General features: G+C 33.9%; 1 protein-coding gene across 1 annotated transcript in view; it reads left to right on the top strand.

The window, feature by feature from the left end:
- Positions 1 to 212: 212 nt before the first annotated feature.
- The window catches only part of LOC118753074 (serpin B10-like), a 176,882-nt gene continuing 163,565 nt past the window's right edge, over positions 213 to 13,529 (top strand). The window contains exons 1-2 of the mRNA XM_036487959.1: positions 213 to 263; positions 8,909 to 10,159. Of these exons, the coding sequence (XP_036343852.1) occupies positions 213 to 263; positions 8,909 to 10,159 (1,302 nt within the window). The remainder of the gene's footprint in view (positions 264 to 8,908; positions 10,160 to 13,529) is intronic.

Below are 13,529 nucleotides of genomic sequence, written 5' to 3'. Positions count from 1 at the left end.
AAGCACAATGACAATTGTCCAAAAGAAGAAGAAGACAGCCTTGTGGCTTGTCAAAATAGAATTAGATCTAATACGGCTACAGCTACAATTTTATCTATTTGTCGCGTAGCCCTGTCGTCGCCAAAATAATTATCTACATAAGAATACGTGGAAAAAGAATTTGACAGCTGTGGTCCGTAGCTCGTGGTTTTCATTGTGTTCGGGCTCTAAGCATGCATAGCGTGCATGGTTCACGACGCGTGTGCGCTGTGACACATGTTGCTGTAAGTCAAAAACAGAAAAGATCTTACAAGTATTTTCATCAAAAAAAGCAGTTTTCGGAAATATAAACGAAATGGAAACCACTCATTGAGAACATATTTTTAATGCAACTTGAATATTTATAATGTTTAAATAAAAAAAATTAAAATTCTAAATTATGAGAATATATTTTTTTAAAGCTCTAATGTCACTACGCTTACAAAAAAAATTTCTTCAACTTTCGTCAAATAATTTAAGAGAAAATGAGTTATGAAAAAAAAATTGCTTAAATATATATTTGCTTATAAAATCTTTAAAAACTAAAATTTTTCAAAAAAATTATCGCCCGCATCGCCATCATAATTTTCATAAATTTCAGTTGTAACATCACACATTCGTAGAATATTTTTCCATAACTTTGTACTTTGTGCTCAGGATTTTTACCCCGAAAATTTTTTTCAAAGATTCCTAGGCAGGGAAACATGATGAAAATATGCGACTACTTTTGAAACACGAGTGGTATTCAACGGATTATTGTCAGACTCGGATTTCGACCAAGCGCAATGTAGTGAATATCATTCGGAAGGGGCTGAATGTAAAACGTACCCTTCCATCTTTGAAAACTTCTTTACTTTTACAACATTCTCCTGGCAGTCATCTTATTTTGAGTTTCTCATGTTGAAGATGCCATCCCTCGTACAAACAGCATATTTTTTTTTTGAAGTTTCGCCTAATGAATATCTTCTCTCTTCACAAAATTTGATAACTGCATCCATACTAGTGATGGAGAACTATCCATGGGGCTATTGATAGTATCGATGGTTTCATTTTGCCACCACTATCGAGTTTTTCTAAACACTATCGATAGTTGTATGTTGTTCACATTGTTGAAATTATAAAAGATGTTCTTCATGGTTTTTGTTATGAAATGTGTTACTGAAATACACGATCTAATTTTGTTTTACACAAAACATTTTTGTGTATACAATTATGGTTTTTGTAGTTACGAAATCGGTTATTTAAGAATAAGATTTTTTCATGGCTGTTGTTATCTTATATAGTAAATTAAGAAACAAAGAAATTTACAGGCGTTGGGATCAGTCATATCACTTGCCAAATTTTTCTTGGACCATAAAACATGGAATCAAATTTGCCGATTATTATGCCCAGTATCACCAATCAATTTTAAATTTGTCAGGCCGTTATAATTTAAATTGATAACAATTTTTAGGAGATTTCGCTATTTTAAATTTTCAGTTCGATACATTTTAAAATTGATTGGTAAATTTATATGAGGTGGTGTTACTAGCTCAGCTGATTTTGTGTATGTGTTTCGCCGCACGGCTTCTGATATCAAAATGAAAAATTTTGTTTGAATTTCTACACACACTCTTACAGATTTTGATAGTTTATGCCGCCAAAGCAAAAACAAAATATATGTAAATTTTTGTTTTTGTACTCCTGCTATCACCTTATATTAATTCGCCTTGGGTAAATCCATATAAATACGTAAACAAAGTTTGAAATTTTAAAGTAAAATGTGAGCAAAAGTGACAACTTAAAGACGAAATTCTCGGAAAAGTAAAATCAGCTGCTTTACTGAATATTCAAAGTCAGTGGCGTAGCCAGGATTTGGCGAAGGGGGGGATTAAAAACTCGATAACTTAAAGTTGTGATACGCAATGGCAAGAGGCGTCGCCTGAGGGCATTCTTTCATATATGTATGTATGTGCCATTTTGACCGTTATATATTTTTTGTCTACTCGGTTATTCCATGGGGAATTCATGCTTTGTTTAAATTTAAAAAATTAAATTACTACACCATTTGAATTAATTAGTGTGTAGTCCAGTTTTGTTTTGTAGAAGTTTCGTTAGTATACACTTCAGTTTTTACACATTGAATACATCTGCATATTTATATATTTACGCGTATCTATTTGTATTTATTTATGTACAAGTCTACAAAACCTTATTACTTATAAAGCGATTTTTAATCTTCGTTGGTTAACACACATTTTTTCAATTACTTCTTGTGTTGTAATCGACACATCATTATGTACCGCTAACATCGTTAAACCATTCAGCCGCTCCTTAATTGTATAAAAGGAAGGGGCAAATAAGATAGCATATTCAACAATTGGGTAAGTTCACTTGCAAAGTGCGCTATGTAATTTTTTTTTAGATTTTTAGTTTTTGGTGGGTTTCATGTGGGAATGTTCGGTATTGTATCGATTTTTCTGAATATCGATATTTCACTGCACGATAATTAATTTTTTGAATAGATATTCCAAGGTCGATATGTCGAAGACATCGATACTTTACCCGCAATATCGATATTTAAGTTGAAATTTATTTTTCATCTACAAAGAAGTGTATGGAAAAATACTAAAGTAGGTTTAATCAACAGCTTGTGTGATTTATTTAGCTCTTAAGTTTGACAAACCGCTTAAATCGACCGGCATGCCTTTTTAATCTATATATGTAAAAATAGTGGGAAAAATGTATAGTAATTCATACATTGAGAACGGTTGGGCCGATTTTGCAAATTTTTTTTTTATTAGTTCTTCGTTATTGCCAGAAGGTTTCTACAAAAGAAAATTTTGGGAAAACCTTCCGGGAAAGTCCGGAAATTAGAAAAATTAAAAATTGATTTTTTTGTATGGAACTTTTTGTGCAATTCCTTCGGAATGGCTTTGGAATGGAAAAATAGAAAATTCTAAGTGGAAAACTCGGAAAAATCCGGAAGAACGCGGAAAATTTGAATTTTGTATCGACGAAATTTTACATTTTATCGCATGATTTGATGATTTTGGTTAAGGTGGAAAGTTCATTGTGAAGCTTGGAAAATTTCGGATAATTGTGAAATTCATTGTGAGCATGAATCAATTGGGAACAAATTTCTCCTATGCTTCATTAGCATATAGGATCTATTCTTCTAAGTGGAAAACTCGAAAAAATCCGGAAGAACGCGAAAAATTTGAATTTTTTTCGACGAAGTTTTGCATTTTATCGCATGATTTGATGATTTTGGACGATGTAAAGGTGAAAAATTCGTTGTGAAACTTCAGTTGGGAACAATTTGCTCCCATGTTTCATTAGCATATAGGATCTATTTTTTTCGTTAAATGGGCCAGTGACTGATCTATTCGAAAAAAGTCTTATTTATGGTCTGATTTGCATGAAATTTGGCATAGGTAGCTTATTGCCAGGATTAACATATAGGGTACTTTTTCCGACAGATGGACCAGGGACCGATCTGTTCCAAAAAATCTTATTTATGGTTCGATTTGCTTCAAATTCAATACCCGTATTATAGATATGCGTAGAATAGAATTGAGTCATTATTTTAGCAAAGAAACAAAGGGTGGTAGAACCTCCCGCTGAGGCTTAGATTAAAGCAAAAAATCTCAAATACTATTCCTGCAAGTTCCTGCACCTTTGTGACCATCAACTTATAGTCATTTGTTGAACAGGAAAAACTGATTTTGGAAGTTTGATTACCTAAGGAAATTAAGAAAAAGGTGTTAGAACCTTCCACTTAAGCTTAAATTAAGGCTTGGACTTCTGACTTCAATACCTGAAAATATGATTCCTGTAAAAAGTAAATGAGTATAGGTGACCATCAGGGCAAGGTGCAGAAATAGTATTTGCAGAGATAGTAGTCTGTAGTTCTAGCTTGCATTTAAGCCTAGTTGGAAGGTTCTACCACCTTTTGTTTCCTTTCTAGAACTTCACAAATATTGCAAAAAACGCGATTTTTTGACACTTTCACCATATTTTTCTCAAAATGTGGAGCTCATGGACACTTTTTACTTACGGATTCGTAATCAGCGCAAAAAAACCTATCAAAAACAGCTTTACCATTTGCCGCATTCGCCCTGTGTTACCGACACTAATTATATAAAGAGCAGCTCTTTTTTTGTAAGAGGTGATCTCGCGAACGGCTGTACCGAAATTTGGACACCTACTGCAGGCTTTCGATATATCAAGGGAGAGTGACATCACCCATATATATCGAATTTTGCATACCGTATATCTCTGGAAGTATTTGTGGTAGTAGAAAAGGCGTGGCGCTCTCCAAACATATTGAAACTTTTACCTATCTGTAAATATATACACCCAGAATACAGTGTTTTCTTTCTTTTTATACCCGAGCGCACTTGTGCACAAGGGTATATTAATTTTGTTCACATAACGGTTGTTTGTAACAGCCAAAACGAATCGAGTTAGATATAGACAAATGTATACATAAATAATCAGGATGAAAAAAGAAATCGATTAAGCCATGTCTGTCTGTCCGTCCGTCTGTCCGTCTGTCCGTGTACACGATAACTCGAGCAAAAATTGAGATATCTCAACGAAATTTGGTATGTAGGTTTCCCTTAATCCAAGCTAGGTTGGTGTTGAAAATGGGCGAAATCGGACTTTAACCACGCCCACTTCCCATATAACGGTAATTTCCAGAAATACGAAAACTGCGATATTTTAGTAACTACTGAAGATAATTCACTCAAAATTGATATTTACAATAACTTTTAGACGAAAAATAAGAATATTATAAATTTTTGGAAAATGGGCGTAGCCACGCCCACTTATGGTTACATCTTGGTAACCGCTGCACCAATTTCTTCCAAACTTGGCACAGTTGTTGGCCTTGGTACAGCATAAAAAACCGCCGAAACTCTTTAAAATCGGACAATAACCACGCCCACATCCCATATAACGGTAATTTAGAGAAATACAAAATCTTCGATAAATCATTAAATATTGAAGCTAATTTATTCAAAATTGATGCTTGCAACAATTCTTTACCAAGAAATACGTTTATGGTAAAATTTTGGAAAATGGGCGTGGCACCGCCCACTTATGATCACATATAAGTATATCGGTAACCGTTCTACCAATTTGTACCAAACTCGGTATGGTTATTGTACTTGCCACGTGTAAGCAAAACGTTGAAAATTATTGAAATCAGACTAAAATAACGGCCGATTCTCATATAACGGTAAATTTAAGAAATGCTTGAAACTTCAATATTTCGAAATTGAAGGACGCTAATTTACTCAAAATTGATACACCTCAGCTTACCATCTAGCGGAAGGTTTCGGAAGGGTGAAAAAACATATATTTAATACTTGCGCCGGGTATTTAATGTTCGGCTCGGCCCGAACTTAGACTTTCTTACTTGTTTACAATAAATTTTTTTGCATCAAATGGTCTCAAATGCATCTTATTTTGGGTACGCAGTTTTGTAGTCCACTCAATTTCAGTATCATAAAGTGCCAGTTTTAGATGGCTATAAGTTACAGTTAAGTTCGTTGATTTTTGATAATTTTTTTGCTGATTATGTGCGCATTTTCTCCGTATAACGAATGCGTGATAGTTTTTTTTTTTTGTATTGGCAAAAATGCTTAAGAGTGTCAGTTTGTAAAATACTTATTCTGGTGGGTGGACTCCTCCTAAACGACCGAAAGGATTCTAATGACATTTTTTATGTGTTTGAGTAGGTCCCTGTATAGTTTAAGTTCACAACTTAAAACGCCAGGTGGCGCTGGAGTCGAGTTATTATTCAAAATCGTATTTGTGATCCGATTTAACTCATAATCGAGATATATATGTATTGGTAACGTTAGGGGCAATGCTGTGGCAAAAAAATATGCGCAAGGTGGCGCTGGAGCCGAGCTATGGCACCAGAGATCAAACTCAAATCACCCCCGTTAAACCAACCATCAGAACCATTGCGGTCCTTGCTTTACGTTCACTAAACAGAATGTGGACCATTGATACTCACCAGTTTGGAAATTGCCACCAACTATACTACACAGATTCAAGGACGATTCACCATCGAACCGCAAGGACTTCTTCCCAGTATAACGCGTTCGTCAGGTTATTGAAGACGGCAATGTAGGATATGCCTTCTGTCTACCACAAAACCAAACGTGAACGTGAATTGCTGACGAAAACGTTGGACCAAATGTTTCAATAAAAAAATTTATTTTGGGCGGTACGAAGTTCACCGGGTATGCTAGTCCTTAGTAAATATACAAGATGGAAATAACACAATTAGTTGAGTTGATAAGCAGATCTAATATTCTATTCAATTGGGAGTAGGATTTTCAACATCGATTTTTCCGATATCGATATTGTTCAGCCCGATATATCGCCGTATCGATTTGATATCGATACTTTCTTAAATATCGAACATTCCTAGTTTCATGTCCACTAACAGCAGAGTGAAAAATTTTTCTATATTCTGAAAAAAATAGCAGGAAATATTAACTACTCTTGCAAAAGTCGCTATGATAATATGAACTTAGAAAACTGCAAGAAAACGTGGTAGTTTCGGTGCCTAGTGGAAGAGGTCGCAAAAAAGAAGCAAACCAATCTTCCTAGAGGAGAGAACGCGAAAAGCTAGCTATGTAAAAGTTACTGTTTCAAAACTTGCAATATTAAATTTTTTAATATAAAATTTGCAAATCTACCATACTGCAATTTTATTTTTTTAATGGTATTAGGCTCTTATTTATAAAAATTTTCAGGTAATAAAAAAAGATACAGTTCGGATGTTACTTGTTATCGTAGACGTTTTTTTTAATTCATGGCTTACTTTTATAAAATCACATAACGCCGTTTGCAAGTGTACTACTCACATATTCATTAAAAGATAATTTGTCATCCGTCTGAAATAAAAAAACTTTTTAATCAGAAGGATAAAATAGTATCGTGTTATTAATTCAAAAGTTAATAATTGTAGTTCAATGACGAAGGGGAGAGATCTATCCCCCCCAAATCCCCCCCCTCTGGCTACGCCACTGTTCAACGTGAAAAGCGTTGAAAGAAACCTTTGAAAAGCTAAATACTAGTGAAATTTATTTTAGAAAATTTTAATAATAATCGTTAATGTCTATTTTCGATTCATACTCACAAATACCCAGTTTTTCTGCGCAAAATTATAACTTCAGAAACCATCTACATATGTATGTATAAAGGTTAGATGAGAAAACGACCGTAAAAGCTGATATGCAGCTCTCAAAAAACGGGTTAAGAAAAAAATTGCCATTATTTCGTATGTGTGACCAAGGAATTTTGACAACTGATACTTCACCAGCCTGTTGCCTCGCTCTTTCCTCAAGAAATAATGGAACGGGCATATATTTCTGTTGCAAGCATGGGTTGCCGTGTGCTTTTTTTCACAAGAAACTTTAGAAAACCGTAGTAGAAAGCGTAGAAAATTTCTTAAGAACTGCGTACTCCTCAAGAAAATTCTACACAAGAAAATTTCTTAGCCATTTCTTGTACGTCATTTTATATGGATTTTTTACTTTTCTTGAGAGCTACATACTGGCCTTAAGTCAGAAAGCCAATTTTCATTCTCCAATTGCGGGTAATGTTCCGATCTCAATTGGCCTATGTGTATATAAAAAGATTAAATTAAAAAAAACAACAAAATGGAAAAGAATGTCCAGCCAAGAAATATGTATTTTAAAAAGTAAAAAGAGCCTAAATGTTCTAAGCAAAGAGAAAGTGAGAAGAGCCGCACTTTGCTAAGCAACGAGCCGAGTTTGCCCACCGTTGCAATATATCAACTTGGAACTCAGCCATTCACCAATTTCCAATAGGGACTAAAATTTATATGTGATATCTGTGACCGTGGTATTACCGATTGAGCTGGAGACTGAAAAAATCTTTAATTTAATTTTAAGGACCACCCAAATGTACATATGTATGTATACATATATGCAGATATAGGTACATAGTTGCGACAATCAATGGTCCTACTGTTTTTATGAGGTTATTGTAAAGTTTAAGGAAAATCAATTATCTCCATATCGTCACTAGACACGAATAAAGGCGCGCTAGTGTTTCGACGGCGAAAAAAGATGCGTAAAAACAATTTACGAAAAAAAGTGCTTAAGAAAAACTTCGGCGATGAAAGACGCGTAATCATAGATTTATACTTGGCCAAGGACTGTCACTTCAGCATCACTCTCTCATCTCTTTGGGGAATTTACATACTGTTACGCCCGCAAAAATATTTCACCGCGAATATAAGTTTACGCGTCCTTCTTCGCCGTCAAATATTTCAACGCTCTTTCTTCGCCATCAACTATGTAAACAGTCTTCTTCGCTAGAGTTTTTTTATGCGCCTTTTTCGAGGTCAACTTTTGAGCTCACGATTTTATTCGTGTCTAGTGACGATATATTTTAATCAAATTACTAATATCAACCACCACTTCCCATATAGCGAACGAAAGGAAATAACTTTAATTTTTGATTAAAGAAAATAAAACCAATATCGTTCGCGCAGTTTTCAAGCATTTTCTTAAATGAAAAAGTTGCTTAATTTGTTCAACAAATGTGTCCACACAAAAATGAATTATTTTTTTATATAGTATTCTAATAAGTAATAGCTAGTTAATATTGTGAAAAAAATAAAATATGTATGACGCGCTGTAAGCCAGATTCACCTGAATTCTGACTAGAAACTTTACTATTTTTTCTCGCATTTTTATTTATTAAGGTAAAGATCCTCTATTAAATTATAAATACATTTTATATCCCGTTTCTCAGCTCACAAATGCACCTTCATATATACATAAAAATCAAGTTAAAGGCTTCTTATATAAATAAATATACTTAATCATTTTTAATTTAAATATACTTACAGACTTACTTCTTTGGGTCCGAAAATCCTCTTAAAGGTCTGAGTCTCAATAGAGAAAATGTAACCATTACTCACGGCTATGAAGCTATATTGATGTTCTATGGTTACGATTTGGGAATGGATATGGTATCATCTGCAGTAACAATGCCAATCACTACTACATCAGAGCCCAAAATAACCGAAAACAAATCAGTGGTCGCAACCACAGCAATGCCCGAAGTTATCACAATAAATATTCCAGATTTCAACACAGAAAACAGTACTGAAAGGAATTTGATAAAAGAGAATAATGTCATTACCTCAGATCCAGGTCAAACGGCTTCGCCTAGCATAATGGCGATAACTACAGTAACACCTACTGCTGTTGCTGAAAACAAAATGGGAACTACAACTGAAACCAGTCAAATTACGACATCATCAGAAAATACTACGATAGAAGCAACCACAGAAAACCCTGGGTCATCAACAACTTTTGCAGAAGAGGTAACTAGCGAAACAAATGAGGATACCACAGCAGCGAATCCTACGCCAGGTAATGATGTTGCCGAACTAGTGGGTACATTACCCACCGAAATCAATTCAATGCCCTTTCAGAGGTTACAGAAATCACGTCCTTTCCATCAACCAAGCGTCAAACTGCTAGCTCCTTTATCGTCGATTGCTATACCCAAACACAACTATTTGCCGCAGCATGCGCAATTGCGAAGCGGTCGTCATAAACGACATTTACTTGCCTTAAAGGAGGACAACAGTAATCTTTTCGTAACACTTTTCAGTCCGCAACACCAACTACACCGTGATTTGTATGCGATATCTCATTCAGGTACTGGAACTGCGGAGCGTGGGCAATTCACAAACAAATATGAAGTTGAAACGCTGGACTCGCGACTACTGAATGTGGCAAACACCAAGAGCAATTATGGTTTTAATACAGATGTAATAAGTCACGTATTCTACTTAGGGAACCATCAACTTATTCACACAACATTCAAAGTTTACAATGCGGTTTTGTATTTTAAATATTTTGAAGAATTAAAAATGAGTGCTCTTGAACTCGAACTGGATACACCTGAATATAATTTGATGATTTTACTACCTGATGATCAGATGGATTTGGTAGCGGCGACGGCATCACTTGGATTGGCCCCATCCTTGCGATATATAAGAAAACAACTAAAGCCCAGATGGGTTCAAGCTATTATACCAGACTTCAGACTGAATGGAATAATGTTTCTTACCAATGACCTTCAAAATGTAAGTGATAAAAAATAAGTATGTCGACAGGCTGGCTTTAGTATAATGCAACATACGATTGCGAATGACTCACTGGCGCCGAGCCGATGAAGAACTTTGGCAAGTAAACGTGCAAGAAATAGTTCCGATAATTGCAAGTCAATATTCTTATAAAGTCTCATCAAAAAATTCCTTGTCGTTTAAAGAATAAAGGGAATTCCGCATTATACTAAAGCCAGCCTTTCGACATAAGCTACTATTCCAAACGAACACAGATATATTCTGAACGTACCCAGAAGAAATTTTATGCATACGACATTGCTGTTGGTGGCATGAGCTTGCTGCTGTGTATACATGCCAGTATAAATGAATCTTCATTTCCATTTAACACGCGTGGTTTCTCAGAGCGTATGCGTACTCTAACCATAAACTTGTACTACGGCTGTATGCATATGGCTGTATTAATATTTCAAACATACAAAAATCCATTAATGGAACAGATTAAAGCATTCTTACAAGATATGTGTCCCCATATGAAAATGCTACTTTTCTGATACATTTTAATATATAATATATGCAAAAGAATATCTTAAAAAAACCCGTTTGTGCTGAAAATAGTATCGCATAACACGTCCGTTCACCAAAATTTTTGTACAAATAAAAAAAAATCCCACTTCAAATCAGTTATGGAATATGGTCGCAAGTGCATGGTATCGAACGACAGCCTAATATAGTACTGAATCCAATGAAATAGTATCGAATTTTTTTCTAAGTTCACATTCAAAGAAAAATATGGTTTTATAAATCTTTTTATTAAACAGGACTTCAGAGTTAACAAACACAACAAAAATGCTTTATATTTTTAGTTTAATATACATATGCACATATTTATACATATATAATGTTTCACATTAATATACGAATATATCTTTTACATTTATAATGTAGAAATAAGTAGCTTCAAAGTACTTTATCTATTCTTAGGTAATTCAAAATTATAGCAGCATTTTGGCTTTTAAAAAATCTTTTGTTTGTATTAAAAACGAAACAGTACTGACTTGTAAACGATTTCGCAATTTTGTTTTGACTAGATTTTGGACAGAAAAAACACGTTCAACACTGGCTGAGGGATGTGGAATAGATAAAATTCCTCTAACAATCCTTGAAATGTTTTTGAAAAGAGGCTCGTTGAATTAATTTTTTAAACAGGAAACTTTCCCAAAATTCGGCGATTCCACAATTCTTAAACGATTTTAGTTCTTCAAATTCTGATAGTGACCAATATTCATTGTTAATTTCCTCTAAGTATTTAATCTCTTTGGGAAAGAGTCTAATAATAATTGGTACAATAGTATTTGTTTTACCCTACAAAACATGTTCGGATGTAAATTTAGGCATGAAGTTTAACACTTCATCATTAAAGTTATTTTTTTTTCTTAAAGACTCAACAAATTTGATGTAAAAACTCAAAATGTTCCGTTTAAATTTTAGAACATCTTCATCTGATATAACATCTGACCCAATCAATAAATCTACTCCAACTCCGCAATACACCTCGCTAATAGATAATTGATCTTCAAGTAAATTAATATAGTTTATACCTTTATCATCTATTGCATCTTTCCTTAAAATATTCCTTGCCAAATTGTGAAACAAGAACGTAATTCTTGGAAGAAATATATGAATACGCGCATCCTCCGACTGCATTTCCAAATTAATATCATTAATTATTTTTAAGACGTATGATAGGAAAAGAAAATATAGTTTTATATAAGAACTTTTAATTGACCGTGCAATAAATTCTACATTGCCATCCATTTCAAAGTTTAAAGTTTGTTAGTGTAAAATAACACTGAAGTGGCTGCCACTGTTCTAAAATTCTGTCGATTGCTGCTTGCCTGGAAAGCCACCTAGTATTAACATATTTTAGTATAGTATGTTCTTCCACAAAAAAATATTTTTGAAAAGACAAAAAATCCTCTTTTCGAGACGAACTGTTACAACAGAAATAAAAATTTATGGCCTTAATCAGTTTATCCACGTCATTCGGGATCGCATCTGATGCAGCCGCCGCAGCGAGATTAAAAATATGGCAAATGCAACCATTCACAAAAAACTCAGTGCGTGTAGTCCCTACGCGCGGAAGAAGTGAAACTTAATAGAGGAAATGCCAGAAAGAAAGAAAATGCGATATCTATACACATGTACATATTTTCTGATATACAAAAATCATATTTATTTAAAATTTTTTTCAACGGCCTTTAATTTTTTATTTTTTATAACCAACTGCAAAGTTTAATTATTATTGGTTCCTGTGAAAACATCCATATCTACAATATTAACTAGTAGATTTTGGTAACTAAATTAAGATATGAAATGTTTTATTTCATCTTCATCTCCATCTTCATCTTCATCTTCATCTTCATCTTCATCTTCATCTTCATCTTCATCTTCATCTTCATCTTCATCTTCATCTTCATCTTCATCTCCATCTTCATCTTCATATTCATCTTCATATTCATATTCATCTTCATCTTTATCTTCATCTTCATCTTCATCTTCATCTTCATCTTCATCTTCATCTTCATCTTCATCTTCATCTTCATCTTCATCTTCATCTTCATCTTCATCTTCATCTTCATCTTCATCTTCATCTTCATCTTCATCTTCGTCTTCATCTTCATCTTCATCTTCATCTTCATCTTCATCTTCATCATCTTCATCTTCATCTTCATCTTCATCTTCACCTTCATCTACATCTTCATCTTCATCTTCATCTTCATCTTCATCTTCATCTTCATCTTCATCTTCATCTTCATCTTCATCTTCATCTTCATCTTCATCTTCATCTTCATTTTCATCTTCATCTTCATCTTCATCTTCATCTTCATCTTCATCTTATCTTTATATTATTATTGCATTAGTATTTTCCCGCCCAATTGGCGTTTAACGCAGCTATTCGTTTTCTATACCCGTCATATGCTACCTGTACCGTGGCGTTAAATATTTATCGCAAACATAACGGAGCTATAATAATAAGATTTTCTTCAATAATTTGAGTTTAACTTTTTACACTGGTGGCCACCCTCTTCAGGCACCTCAAAAATATAATAATTTAACTAAATTTAACTTTTGAAACAGATGGCAACCCTCCTTCATTTAGCTAGAAAATACAACTTATTCAAAACCATTTCTTTTGATACCCATATTGGGATAATTCGTTTAACTTAATAACTAAATTGAATTTGATTTTCGTATATATGGCAACCCTTTAAAAGACTAAAACCATACTGCACATCTGCAGGTCAAGCCCTTTCATGTGACACCTCATTTTTGAAAATCGTACGAACGATACAGATTTTATGACGTGGTGTTAAATATTTAACGCAAC

This window comes from Rhagoletis pomonella, unplaced genomic scaffold, assembly GCF_013731165.1.
Source record: "Rhagoletis pomonella isolate Grant_MI unplaced genomic scaffold, Rhpom_1.0 Rhpom_scaffold_00001, whole genome shotgun sequence".
Lineage (NCBI taxonomy): Eukaryota > Metazoa > Arthropoda > Insecta > Diptera > Tephritidae > Rhagoletis > Rhagoletis pomonella.
Note: the sequence above shows the minus strand (reverse complement) of the source record. Positions and strands in the feature narration are given on the sequence as shown.